Source organism: Armigeres subalbatus, chromosome 1, assembly GCF_024139115.2.
Source record: "Armigeres subalbatus isolate Guangzhou_Male chromosome 1, GZ_Asu_2, whole genome shotgun sequence".
NCBI lineage: Eukaryota > Metazoa > Arthropoda > Insecta > Diptera > Culicidae > Armigeres > Armigeres subalbatus.
In genome coordinates this window covers 88,595,946-88,610,686 of record NC_085139.1, presented here as the reverse complement: position 1 = coordinate 88,610,686, position 14,741 = coordinate 88,595,946, and the positions used below count along the sequence as shown (strand labels likewise).

Sequence of the window (14,741 nt, the reverse complement as noted above, 5' to 3'; positions counted from 1 at the left end):
TTTAGCATGGCAGCTGTGTGAATCTTGTCCTTCTCCTCTGCAAACTCTGGCTTCTCCATAGGGATATTGTAGAGTCTATGTGCCTTCGAAAGGAAGGCGGCTTGTTTTTGGGCTCCGAAGTGACTGGTGTCGGAAGTAATGTAACGATGAGTGGACTGTCAAACTGCTGTCTTCTTCTGCTGATCATAAGATCAAGAAAAGGCAATTTTCGATCTACTTCTTTCTCAACCGTAAATTTGTTGGTGCTATGTAGAGAATTCAGTAGAGCAAGCGTTTGACTAACATACCTTTCTTGCACTGGAGCAAAAATATCATCCACATAGCGTATCCACATACGAGGATACAATTTTTCCTTTTCGGCTCTATTATCAAAATCGCTCATGAAAACTTCCGCTAACAGGGGAGAAAGCTTGCTACCCATGCTTAAACCAAACTTTTAGATGAACAAAATCCAAAAAAAATAATTTATTTGAAGATGATTTATTAGGCGGGATTAGAAATTCAATAAACATTAAAAGTAGTACCATCTTCAGAATGATTTCAAAAATAAACTTTATTGTCATTAACATTCAAATTAATATATGTATAATGTAGATAATCACATTTCTAACCTCATGCCATAAACTATTTGTAAATAAATATCATTTTGAAATTTTAAAAATTATTTTAAGAGCTGCATCCCATACCTCGCTGTGATTTTTTTTTCATGATTCTACTTTTTCTTTTGATGACAGAATTCATTCTTCTCCTAGCGTATTCGTGACGTCATGCTGCAGAACCTAATAAAACAATGAGGTCTGGGTCGTTTGACATAGAGTAATTTGGCATAACGTCATTTGGCATAAAGGCCATTTGACATAACGGTTATTTGGAATAGCGGAAATTTGGCATAATTTAGAACTGTGAAAAAGAAAGGGTTATTCGGTGTATTTTTCATATATATACAGGGTGTTCAATAAGTTCGAATACACTTTCAAAAAATATTTAAAAATTGAAAATAAATTATTTCTTTTCCCGGTTGCATTTCACTGAAAGTATTGTTTATAAGGAACGTTTGTAACATTTCTTTTGGAATGACCTCTATTTTGTACTTCTTCACGAGATTCAAACGTTTCTAAAACCCATCGCAAGCGGCACGCACGGTCTGCATGGGCATTTCGTTCCGGATTTTGAGAATTACGTCTTGAACTGGTCCAAGTTACTGACCTTGTATTCGTACAGCCAGAGTGTAAAATAATCGAAATTTTTTATTGAAGTCTATTTTTCTTCATTTGTCAGTACACTTCCGACACATTCATAGTCGGCTCCGGACAGTCAATTTTCAGTTGAATATTAGTCATTGAATATTTATGCACATTTTACAAATTGATAAATTATCTGAAATCTGAACACGTTTCAAATGAGTAAAGTGATTTATCACACAGGACTGAATCCGATTTTCATCCGCGAGGCACTTTCAGCGGTAAACATCAACATAAACAATGCTAATTATGTTTTTTCTGCACATAGTAAACACATTCAGTGACAGTCGAATGAATGAGTTCGTGGAGTAGTCGTCTAAACAAAAACAATGATGAAAAGTAAACAGCGCGTAAAACTTGCCATGCGCAATAGTAACAGTATTCTTCGCAGAAATGGCCCTCTTCCTAACAAGATTGCTTACAACTTGCATGCAATATAGACGATTCACGTCAAATATTGTATACATTTAGGCTATATCCATTCTGGAATTACGCTATTGCGAGAAGATTTAAAATTCGAACCGGGGTCCGACGGTCGACTGTCGGAAAGCTGTTCCGCAAACGTCAAATCACTTGTTGCACGGTAAAAATTTTGGTATATTTTTTCGGTGTGAATGTTGATTATTAAAATAAACGGAATATGCAATTTTAAACGAGTGTTACATGCCGCTATATTTTTTAAACAAGTTTTATGATACTTTGAAGGCATTTTGTCATATATTTATGTGATTTAGAAACATTTTAGATTTCTCGAATATTCTTGATATCAAGAAATATCAACACTTTTCGTACAGTGCATGCCATTTTGAAGTTTCCGACACTCAGTCTGCTTCTTCTTCTTTGCTCCGCAAAAATAGAATTTTTCTCTTTTCTCGCAATAATAATGACGTTCCATTTATGTGCATGATTTTTAGCGTAAATTTCAGTGGATTTTTCTATCTGTGTATGTTTTGAATATTCATGCGATGTTTGTCAAAATTCGGACCGAAGTTGCTTCATGAAGATGAATATTTTAAGCTCTGCGTACAGCTTTAACTTAATAAAGGACCACACAAAAAAGTTAAGTGGGTTCAAATCTGGGAAACTGTGAGGTCGCAAAATTTTTGTCCAAAAAGTCGATGACATTGTCCCCATATTAGGCTAAAACATCAATTTCCGTGTATAGAGAGTTATCGTCCTATTGGAACACGTAGGGCTCATCTCCGTTTAAGCACCGGGCCACAGGGGCATCAATCGCCCCCAAAACCTCAGTTTTGTTGTATGCCGCAATGATTTTGGGCTTACAAACACAATGATCAAACATTTGTATTCGAACTTATTGAACACCCTGTAGATAAAGTTGCTCGAGGGATGTTTTTCGGAAGAACGGACGGATGAACTACTTTCGACGATGGGATCACATCCTTCCTTCATCAACTTATTCAAGGCAAACGAATACTTCCGAAAAAGGAATCTACATTCCCCTTGCTTGATGTTGAACAAACATCTACTTTTGAAGAAGGGATCAAATCCAACATTTCCTCAATCCGAGCCAATGCCTAGTTTAAAAGAAGGAATTTAATTTACCATTGCCTTATTCTGGGTAAACTCCTACTTCCAAAACAAGGAATTACATTCATCATTGCCTCAATCCGGGCAAGCACCTAACTCCAAAAAAATGATCAAATTCATCGTTGCCTTAATCCGGGCAAGCGCCTACTTTTTAACCTTCTTCGGATACCCTTAAAAGACCGGAGCGACAGTCACCTCTTTGAAAGTGCTCGTTCTCAATCAGTACAGCTTTCTTTTGTCCTAGGTGCCGCCCCGCTAGACCCCTCCCCGCGTTCATGAGTTTCGAAAATGTCTGTGTTTTTGCCTTTTTCGTACTTTGAGAGCGGGTAAAGGCTATATATTCGCTTCAAAAACAAACTTTTTACAGTAGGCCCAGATACCCATAGTGTTACAGTCGCCTCTCCACATCACGATATTGAAGAGACCATCGAGATAGAGAGAGATCGAGAAATGGAAGGAAAATTGAAATGGTCACTAGATCCAAAAAAAGCTCGTTGCTATGAGAAACTACAACAAAACAAATGTCGTATTCTGTTGTTGGTGAGTTTGTTATTGTCCAAAGATGGTCTAGTGGCCTAAAAATTTGAAACATATCGACATAAGGAGAGTAAATCCTGAACAAAATATGATCAGAACACATCGAGATAAAAAGATAACGAGATAGGGAGGATATCGAGATGTAGACAGCCCACATGTATGTAGATTGAAGGGACTGAGGAAACCATCGACATAGGGAGAGATATCGAGATATATAACATCGAGATGTAGAGAGTCGACTGTATATACTTAGTGACTCAGTTCGACGAATCGAGATGATGTCTGTGTGGGGCAGCAGGGACTTTGTCCAAGGGCTTGACGACCCCTCCCCATGGCCACTGCGAGTTAGACCGGGACCATCGTCCCTAACCCCTAATCCCAAGGCGTCAAGCGACCCGTGCCGAGGGGATGCATGGCCAGGCGGGTGAAATAATGAGCTAGGCCTTTAACGGAGCCTGTAGGGTACCTGGTAACCAGTAACTGTTCCTTACCGCGTCATGCTGGGCTCTGGCGTGGTGGACCTCTTTTCCCGAGCAACTCGTGGGACCAAAATGGAAAACCAAGTCAATTCTTCAATTAGTGGTAGTAGTGTATGCGACAACCCCTTCGCAAGAGGTGGGTTGTTCAGGTCTCCGCCGTCGGCAGCTCAGTGCGCAGCGCCAGCGTTGGTCACTCAACCTTCCTCTCGGCTAAAAAAACGCCGGTAGGGGTTATTGACGGCCCATGGCTTGTGGAGGCGATGAACCGCAAACGCAATTGGCTTTCGGCCTTCGAGGTGGCGACGGAACAGCTGGACGCCATCATCGACTTTGCGTCATCGAAGCATAATATCAGCAAGGACCTCAAGAGGAGCTTGCAGAAACTTCGAAAGTCGATGCTGGACGCCAAGCTGGAGAGGGCGGTCGGGACAGCCAAGTGTAAACCCGTAAAATCCGTGGAGTCGAAGTCTACCCAGACTAAGGCCTAAGGATTCGCGGACTCGGGCAAGGTCGAATCGACCGAGGGCGTGCCAGCGAAGACGGTGGTACCCAAGTCTACCCAGACTAAAGCTCAAGTATTTGCGGGTACGTCGGGGGTGACTGCTCCAACGGAGCAGACACAAAAATGGGGGAAACAGTCTCCAGGGGATGAGTTCCCTGGGGCCGCTCCAAAACACGGAGGGTTACTACCCCGAACAAGGGTAGTGGGGCTGGGAAGCTGAACCCCGGCCAGGTACCTCCAAAACCGGGGGAGGAAGGACCTGGAAAGGTCCGTCCACTCAGGAAAGACGGTGGTAAGGGGTTACGGCAGGCTGAAAGTTCTCAGCCGCACCAGACCAGGGAAATAGAGAGGGATGACGCCTCCTGGACCCTGGTCAAGAATAAGAGGAAACCGAAGACGTCAAGGGCCGAAAAGAAAGCCCAGGCGAATGAGGGTAGCAAGAAGCCTAGGGTAGGCGCCAATTGCTCCAGGGGCGATCATCACGGCGGACGAGGCTAAGTACTCGGACGTTTTGAAGGCGATGAGGAGTGACGTCAAGCTCGGTGAACTCGGCGCCGACGTACGTCGAATAAGACGTACCCGGATGGGCGAGATGATCCTCGAGCTGAAGCGGGGCGTCTCGCAAAAGGGCGCCGCCTACAAGAAGTTGGCGGAGGAAGTTCTAGGCGAGACGGTCAAGGTGAGGGCACTCACTACGGAGGTGAATCTAAGGGTTAAAGACCTGGACGAGATCACCGAAGTCGAAGAGCTCGTCACGGCAGTGCGGCGACAGTGTGAAGTGGAACCGCCCACCGCAGCCGTTCGGCTACGGAAAGGTCCGACAGGGACGCAGGTAGCATTGGTTCGGCTAACTGCAGCGGACGCCTCCAAGGTAGTCAAGTTAGGGAGCGTCAAGGTGTGATGGTCGGTAGGCCCTGTGTGCATATACGAGCAACCAGAAGTTTGCTTCAAGTGCCTGGAAGCGGGGCACAAGCAATGGGACTGCAAAGGCTCTGACAGAAGCAATCTCGGCCGATGCTGCGGATTGGAGGGACATAAGGCACAATGCTGCACGAACCCTCCCAATTGTTTGATTTGTTCCAGCAAAGCTGTGAACAGCAAGCACCCCATGGGGGGTTCGATGTGCCCGGCGTTTAATCGTGCTGCAAAATCACAGTGCAGGTAACGCAGCTGGCTTGCTCGGCCTCGCCCGAGTGTTTGGTGTGCGCAGGTTTAGAGGAAACGGCGGAACACGTGTTGTTCGTGTGCTCACGTTTTCGCGCAATGCGTGACCACATGCTTGCCACATGTGGTCTGGACACTACCCCGGACAACCTAGTTCGGAGGATGTGTAAAGATGAAGTTGGCTGGAACGCCGTTTTATTGGCTATCGCCCAAATCGTCTCGGAGCTACACAGAAGGTGGCGCGTGGACTCAAGGATGGCTAGTTCAGGCGCAAATAATAGGTGGTCCAAGGGATCGGAGTCGGCTTCATGGGTCATACCGGTGGTCATGCTCTGTGGTCGAACTCGATCCTTTTATCGAACAAGTGGCCGCGCGAAGAACAACATGGTATCGTCGCTTTCGCGGCGTTGGTCAACCGGGCGGGTTCCGAGCCCGAGGACGGAAAGGGGTCCTCGTCAAGGCTGGAGCAGGCGTAGGCACCGTGCCGGCAAGTCCCTCTGTGTGCTGGCGAATAGGCCCTATCGCAGAAAGGTCAATTTGGGGTGCACGCGGCATCATCATTCTTGATACCAGTCGTGCAGAGGGAAGCAGGCGCGAAGTCGACCCTTCCCACCTTCCGAAGACATAGGGCGTGGTAAGGCCACCTGGAAAGCCGGCAACGCGCTGGCACGATACCATGGTGTTCTTCTAAAAAAGCGAGTTACGATGTTCGGTGCTGCAAGGACACGCAGCTAACCTCGAGGGTGCGTTGTGCACTGGCCCCCTTTGAAGCATTACTTTCTCGTTGTACCGAAGGGACAATGGGCTTGGCGGCAATGGAAACGGTTTAGCGGGGATGTAGTCCTGCCTCCTTTGGTGATTCCTAACCCCGCACTTCCTGGTCAACCCAGGATGTCTGTTGAGCAGATTCCCCCTCCATTGCTTAGGAATAAAAAAAAAAAGATGATGTCTGTGTGTGTGTGTTTGTGTATGTGCACAAAAACTCTAGCTCATTTTTTTAGTACTTACCCTAAACCTAAAAATACTTGTTCCATTGTTTCCTATTGAAAATTAGCCAGATCGGACTATGGGATCAGAAGTTATGGCCAAAATATTTTTATTAATATCTTTATTAATGAGGTTTTCGGCCCTGGACCGGTTCGCCTCGTAACGGCCAAAATACTAATTCAAATACAAAATCACTTTTTTGACACAGAAAATGTATAATACATATAATCAAATATGGAAAATAGGATCTATCCACTTATTGGTGTTATTTTAAATTTTTCTTTCATATTTCTTGACTCATTTCAACGAACGAGAAAGGCACCATCACCGCTAGGTGGATAAATCTGGGTTTTTCCTTATTTTTTGCTATTATGGCCAATTTTTTTAGTTATCAAGTGCAATAAAGTTTTGGCGTTATAAAATAAAGTAGATACATGAAATATATCAAGTAGAAGTGATTTTGAACGTTTCAAAGTTCTTTGATTACTGTAATTACCGATATTGAGAGCCACATCCCTGACCTAAGAGTTATGGTCATATATCTTAAAATCTGATCACGAAATAAACCAAACGGTGTGTGTTTTACATGTTGAAGATACTATTTTGGAGTTTGAATTGACTCAGAGTACATTCTACCCAGTTCAAACATATCAAATGACTCATGAGAAATTTATCTGCGTGCCCCATACTGACATTCTAGAATGCGCGAAATGTACTGGAGTTCGGCTCGTAAGCCCTACTTAACAACGGACTTCAAATTGATTTCCACAGCTATCGAAACCTTTCCCAACAGATCCTAGGATACCTGCCAAGAAATATTATACCGATTTTTCTGCATTTAAGTACACTCGGCTCGTAAGACCTACGCAACAACGGCCTCCAAAATGTTTTCGGCAGCTATCAAAACCCTTCCTAATAGATCCTTGGATACCTGCCAAGAAATGTTATACCGATCTTCTACATTTCAATACCAATACCGATCTTTCTGCAACCGAAGGCCATCCAAAACGTTCTTGAATTCAGGTCGTCAGATCTACAATCAAATAGAAGCGCAATACTTGTTACAAATCAAGCTCAGCAGTAGCCAGAAAATTGGTCTGGGGGGGTTTTCTGAACATTTTCTTATTCGAAAAAAAAATCTTCCAAAAATTTTGTCTGTAGGGGGGGGGGTTTGTCCAAAACCACCCCCGTGGCTACACCACTGAGCTCAGGTCATCCTGCTCCGTTCAAAGAAATCAAATGACTTCTTGGAAATTTTTCTGCGTCCATCATGACATTGTAGAATGCGCGAAATGTTCTGAAGTTCGGCTCGTAAAACCTACGTAACAGCGGCCTTCAAAATGTTTACGACAGCTATCAAAACCATTCCCAACCGATCCTTGGATACCTGCCAAGAAATAATATACCGAATTTCCTGCGTTTCAATACACTAAAGGCCATCCGAAACGTTCTTGAGTTCAGGCCGTCAGATCTACAATAAAGTAGAAGCGCAATGCTTGTTTCAAATCAAGCGCAGGTCATCCTGCTTCGTTTTTAGAAACCAAGACTTCTTGGAAATTTTTCTGCGTGCCCCAAAATTCGGCTCGTAAGACGTGTGGAATGCGTGGAATGCTCTACGTTTACGGCAGCTGTCAAAACCATTCCCAACTAATCCTTGTATACCTGCCAAGAAATGGTATACCGATCTTTATGCGTTTCAATACACTAAAGGCCATCCAAAACAATAAAGTAGAAGCGCAATGCTTGTTTCAAATCAAGCTCAGGTCATCCTGCTCTCTTCAAAGAAATCAAATGACTTCTTTTATTTTTTTTCTGCGTGCCCCATAATGACAGTCTAGAATGCGCGAAATGTTCTGAAGTTCAGCTCATAAGACGTGTGGCATGCTTGGAATGTTCTGAAATGTACGTTCTGAAATGTACGTGGAATGTACCCCTTTAACGGCTTCCAAAATGTTTTCGGCAGCTATCAAAACCTTTCCCAACAGATCCTTGGATACCTGCCAATAAACGTTATACCGATCTGTCTACACTAAAGGCCAAAATGTTCTTGAGTTCAGGTCGTTAGATTTACAATAAAGTAAAAGTGCAATGCTTGTTTAAAATCAAGTTCAGACCATCCTGCCCAGTAAAAAAAATCAAATGACTGCTTGGAATTTTTTCTGCGTGCCCCAAAATGACATCTTAGAATGCGCAAAATGTTCGGAAGTTCGGCTCGTAAGACCTATGCAACAACGGCCTCCTAAATGTTTTCGGTAGCTGTCAAAACCTTCCCAACAGATCCTAGGATACCTGCTAAGAAACGTTATACCGATCTTTCAGCATTTCAATACACTGAAGGCCATCCACAGCATTTTTGAGTTAAGGTCGTCAGATCTACAATCAAGTAGAAGTGCAATGCTTGTTTCAAATCAAGCTAAAAGAATTGAAAAAATCCCACCCTAGTAGAATTGAAAAATTCCACGAAAAATCAAACAAAGTTATTTCTTACTTTATTGTTAAATGAAACAGAATCCAGTATTCACAAAATAAACACAGTTTCACGACACAGTTAAAAGTGTTTCATACATAAGACACATTTTTTGAAACAAGAGCAATGAAATCTGAAACATTCAAACTCGTCGCCACTGTTATAGCTCACTAAATGAATCATGATAAAAGAGATTTCACTAATAAGTCCTCCCCATAGCTAAAACGCAAGTTTTCATGTGTCCATGTCCAGTGCTAGTCAGCTACTCTATTATTGTGTCTTTGGATCCACTTTTGATCATCACCCGCATTCATTCTCATCTATATTTCATCTCTAAAAATGTTGAGAAGTGGCTAATATAATTTTAGTTGGAGCTCTGCTTTCTGGATTATGATTCGATAACACGTGCTATTTATACTGTATATTATTTTTCTATATCAATGAGAGCTTTGGGAAATGATCTCAAATATCAATCTACAGCAAGGTACAATAACACACCATCGGAAATAATAGCACCTTAGATGGTACTGATGATAAGAGTTTGACGCAATGCCATGCTGGGGAGTGTTACCTGTATAGAACCTACACTGTCTAAAAAAGAATGGCCCTTCTCATAGCCCAACTTGATTCTATTGACTAACGTTATTCTTTTGAACCGTAATTGATCTTTAATTTAATTTCTTCTGTTTACGAGCGGCCTCTTCCGCCAAACATCAAAAACCAAGACTAGTTCTTAGAGCAGCTTGAACATGCCCAGACTTCAAATTTCAATTTCGAGGTAATAACGATAAGGATAATGCCACATCATGGGTATTAATACTCGCGGTAATGGCACTTGGTGTAATGTCGTTCGGAATGGAGCACTATTTTGGGACGAAGTCTCAGACGCATTTGGAGGCACAAACACGTTTGTTCGCTCTGCACTTGAGGCCAGCAGGGCGGCGTGGTGGCGACTTACCGATATGTATGCTGCCAATCATCAGGAACGGTGGCAAACAGCCCATGGACATCAGATAGGGGAATAGCAGATTACCGATGATGGATCCGGTTCGGCCGAACATCATTGTCAGTGAGACGACCATGGTTCTGTGCAGTGGGTGACGGTTGAAAGTTTAGCATAGTGTATGTGGATTGGAGTGCAGCTGCTTGCGAGCAGTATGGTTTCGTGGCGTTACTTACCGCATCGATGTGGGAAACATGGCTACGACCGACCCCACTAGGGCCGTGGATGCTATACTGGCGGTGGTGATGTAAATTGACGACAGCGCCAGGATGGTCATCGAGCTTTTCGACCAGTATAGCAGCAAACCCGTCATTCCGGATGTGAGCAGACCGTATACTGTGGGTGTGAGTATGGATGCGTGTGGGAAAAGGAAAACAGTTGAATGGGTTTTGAATTTAAATTTTGCATTTATTTGCGGGGGTGTTCAACGAGAAGAACGCTCGAAGCATTTCGATTCGAACGTTCTGCAGTGACTGTGAAATCGTTTTGTCGGAACCACCTTGAGTTCAAATTTATTCATGAATTCAAGCTCTATATGGTTGAAGGGCGAGTGTTCCAAGAAAGAGTTCTCTTTGTCGACTTCCCCACTTTTGAATGAAAGTGATAATCATAGGATTTGTTTGTGGCTTATCACCTCAGAATGCAAGTATTCATTATTTTCTATCGCTGTGGGGTGGCAAAGTACAAACAAATGCTTTGCTTGTCACTGGTGAAGAGAACTATCTATTGCGGCATTCGCCCTTTTTCTAGATATAGCATTTGATGAATTGATGACTAGTCAAGCTATTTACAGCGAGCAAATGCTGCCAATCTCTTGATGGAAAGATAAACATTCCATACTGAACATATGCTTTATTCAAGTGTGCAAACTCTCATTATACGCTGACTAAGCTACGGCTGATTAAGGGGCCATCCAGAAACCACGTGGTTTTTGAAGATTTTCAACCCCCTCCTGCCCCTATGAGGTTTACCGAGGTCATTTGTCGGACCACCTCCCCCCACGTATGACCACGCGTTTTTTCCTAGCGCAAAAAAAATGAAATGGTTTGTAATACTGAAAACATATGAAAACACGCTGATATTTTTCCTTGTTGAGTATTTTAATCACTGCGACCATTCGTTGGATCTATTGCGATATATGCCCCATTTTATGTAGCTATGTCAAGTTGACGCACCATTACTATGTAGAGTAATCGAATCACTTTGACTACCAGCGTTTTCACAATACGGAATTATGGTTCTGATGAATCGTACTAACGTATTGGGACTCTTTCTCCAAACTTCAGAGGGTTCTATCAGCCCCCTGTTGAAAAACTGTAATCTCTTTCTAAAAATTGCCGGGCAATGCCATAACAGATGTTTCGAGTCCTCCACATGTATGCCGCAGAAACAACATACATAATCTTCAAGTTTTCCTAACAGCTTCAAGTGATATCGGCTCGGGCAATGGCCTGTTATAAGATTTGTATTTGTGTTAAGACTTTTTTTGAAAGATCTAAAATTTTGCGTGTGATAAGATGAGTCTCGTTTCGACCGTAGTTCAGTGCGATTCGCTTCTGGGCTCTGCTGTGGAAAAGCTTCTAAATAGGGTTTCTTACCCCATTCCCGGCCTAACATGCGCACGACTGCATTATTTAATTGATATTTATGACTAGGAGCTACTTTTCCTGAATTTTGTGGGCCATGTAATATTGCGATGGGGTTCACCTCTGCTTAAAAAATAGTTATTTTTGCTAAAAGCCGCTCGAAAAAGCTTTTATTTGATTTAAATTAACATGGTGCAGCACTCATTTCAGTCTTAGGCGATTGCTTATCTGGCATACCCCAAATCTCTTCGGCATATGCAATATTTTACTCAATCTCTCAACATCTTACTCTCAATCTCTCTCTCGGGACTATAGAAAATGAGACGTAAACAAAAATATGCACGTTCCACGATACCGTGATGCCAGATGGTATTATTCATAATAATTTTTAATTGGTTGAGAAGATATATGCACTCATCCAAATTCCTTCCAAATACTTGAAAATATTGCTTTTAGTCTTTGAAATTTAGATAATTATAAATATTTATGTTATTTATAATTATCTAAATTTCAAAGACTAAAAGTAAAGCGTCAACGTTTTAGACAGTTTTCCTATTAACGACGAAGGATTATCTTCATACTAAAATAAGACTCATGGCCTTTTGGCAGCACTGTACAGCTAGAAGTTCTTGGGCCGAGGTGATTTTTTGTTAGGTTTGAGGATACATTTTTAAATGTATTCTAATATGTTTATATAAAATCTAGTGATACGAACAATTAGAAAAGATTGAAGTGCGCGATATTAGCATTTTTGTGTGGTGATAAACAGCCTGAAGCAATGGTTGTATCGAGCACTGTGAAGATTTTCAGGTAAGTGTTTATTTGATGATACCGTTTTGCAAAAGAGGAAAGAATCACTCCGGCTCAGTGGTGTTGCAACGAAGAGCAACTATCTGATATCTACATTTTTAATTTCTATAATTGGAACGATTAGGAGTGAAATAAATGGTTGAAAAATATTGAGTATTGTGCGCGATAAATAGGAGACATTAAAAATATCAATCATAAACCTACGGCTACCAAACAGTATAAATAATTAGTTTTTGTGCAGTGAGCCGGGAATGAGGTCCATAGGCCCAAGTAGTGATTTACCCTAATAGACCGAAAAAAAATTTGAATAATTTGTGATAATATTCTCAAGGAACGGGAAATGGGAATTTCGAATAATTCCATTTTCATTCCATTATTCTAATGCTTTTCTGGTCGAAATTACAAGAAAACAGCGTAAATTCAATGCAGTGTTTCATGTGCCATTGACGTTGAACATTCCTTGGAAATTCAGAATTTTCTTGAGGGCTTAGAAGTGTTCTCTTTGAAAATGTTGATGAACTTTTCAGGGAAATGAAAAAGAATTTCTTGTGAAAATTCGGAAGAATTTTCCGAAGAAATTCGAAGGAAGCTTCGGTAAAAATAAAAAAAACTTTTTTTTTTCAACCGGGAATTATGTGAATTGCTTTAAATTCTCAAACAGAATTCCCATAGAAATTTCTTCGGAGTTCTAAAGAAGATTTTTTGGATTTTATACTGGAGATTGCTTTGTTCGTATTAATTTCCCAGCTATTCTTTTTTAGAGATTCAACTAGAGATTTTTTCTAATTTTCACGAGAATTGTTCTAAATCATTTGGAATTCCAGTATTTCATCAGGATTGCATGAAGTAATTAAAGCTATGTCCATTTAGCATCCGGAATAATAAAGCATCTGTATCAAGGTTACGGATTGACATACAATTAAGGTTAAAACATCAAAACAAAGATAATTTACTGTACATTAAGAAAAAAATATAAATGCATTTATAGTGACAATTCGCACTTTCTACTTTATTCCTCTCATCAAACGCTGCACACCTCCGGAGACAGCAGGGACAGTAGGGACAGCATGGACCATGTCCAAGGGCTTGACGACCCCTCCCCAGCTGTCTGCGAGTCAGGGAGAACTGCCTAGGGCGTGGTGGGATTTAGCAGTGGGCTCTGTTAAAATCCCTTCCAAAAACCACAAGTGCCCGTAAGCAGACTCTATCAAAGCGACTGTGTGCCGCTTCAAAAGCACAAGCCCAGGGAGTGCCAATTGGCATGGGGAGTGTCCCTACTTCGGTAGGGTAGCGCGTGAGCTGCTTCGGCAGGGAGTGAGTGATCTGCTATCACCGCTATTGTCACCTCGAAGCGCAGCAGAAGTCTGAGTATGGACTGCACATGCTAAGGTAGGAGTGTCGTAGCGTAGTATCGTTGATTCGTCCCTACATACCGCTATCGACACCTCGAGGCATGGCAGTGGAGTGTTAGAGTGAGTTAGGGAGTGTCCCTACTTCGGTAGGGCAGCGCGTGAGCTGCTTCGGCAGGGAGTGAGTGATCTGGTTGTGCTGAGGCAGGAGTGTCATAGCGTGTCACCGCTATTGTCACCTCGAAGCGCAGCAGAAGTCTGAGTATGGACTGCACATGCTGAGGTAGGAGTCGAGGTACCCATCGACACCTCGAGGCATTGCAGTGGAGTGTTAGAGTGAGAACCCGAAAAAGGGTCACATGGAGCGAATGGTCTTTGGAGAAGCTGCTTCGGCGGCAGGGTAGCAGTGGGTTGTACCCACACACCTACAGTTGTGCACATGTGGTGCATGGGGAGTGTCCCTGCTTCGGCAGGGTAGCGTGTGGTCTGCTTCGGCAGTGGTGTGATTGATCTGCTCGTGCTGAGGCAGGAGTGTCGTAGCGCAATATCTGTAGGCCCAGGCAGTTACCGCTATTGACACCTCGAGGCATGGCAGCGGAGCGTCCGGGAGAGCATCCAAGTAAGACTCAAATGGAGTGAATGGTGTGCGAGCACCCAAGTCAGTCTCGCGTGGGACGAGTGCCTGTGTGAGCGATAATGAGCGAGTACGCTTAGTACTGCCGTCCCCCCAGAAGTAGTACTGCGAGGTAGGTCCTGGGGGGAGCGATGGTGGGGCCCAAGGGAGTTTAGTCGGGATTACCGGTATGGTCGAGTCCGACACTCCAGTACACTTCCGTGTGGTAGTTTGGCAACTACAATGCACGTGTACTGGGTTAGTGTGTAAATGCATTCTCTCTTGTAAAAAAAAAAAAAACACCTCCGGAGACAACTTCCTTGGCACATTTGTTCCACATTTTGGTCATCTGAGTCGTGCCCGAGCTGATTATCCACTTGTCTTAAGCATCCGCTTCGTTATTGCCCAAAATGTCTCGATGGGCCGGAACTGCGGGCAGTTGGGTGGATTGT

General features: G+C 42.9%; 1 protein-coding gene across 1 annotated transcript in view; it reads right to left on the bottom strand.

The window, feature by feature from the left end:
* The window catches only part of LOC134227938 (synaptic vesicle glycoprotein 2B), a 113,356-nt gene that overhangs the window by 11,375 nt on the left and 87,240 nt on the right, over nt 1–14,741 (bottom strand). The window contains exons 9-10 of the mRNA XM_062709652.1: nt 10,108–10,267; nt 9,887–10,014 (exon numbers count right to left, since the gene is read on the bottom strand). Of these exons, the coding sequence (XP_062565636.1) occupies nt 9,887–10,014; nt 10,108–10,267 (288 nt within the window). The remainder of the gene's footprint in view (nt 1–9,886; nt 10,015–10,107; nt 10,268–14,741) is intronic.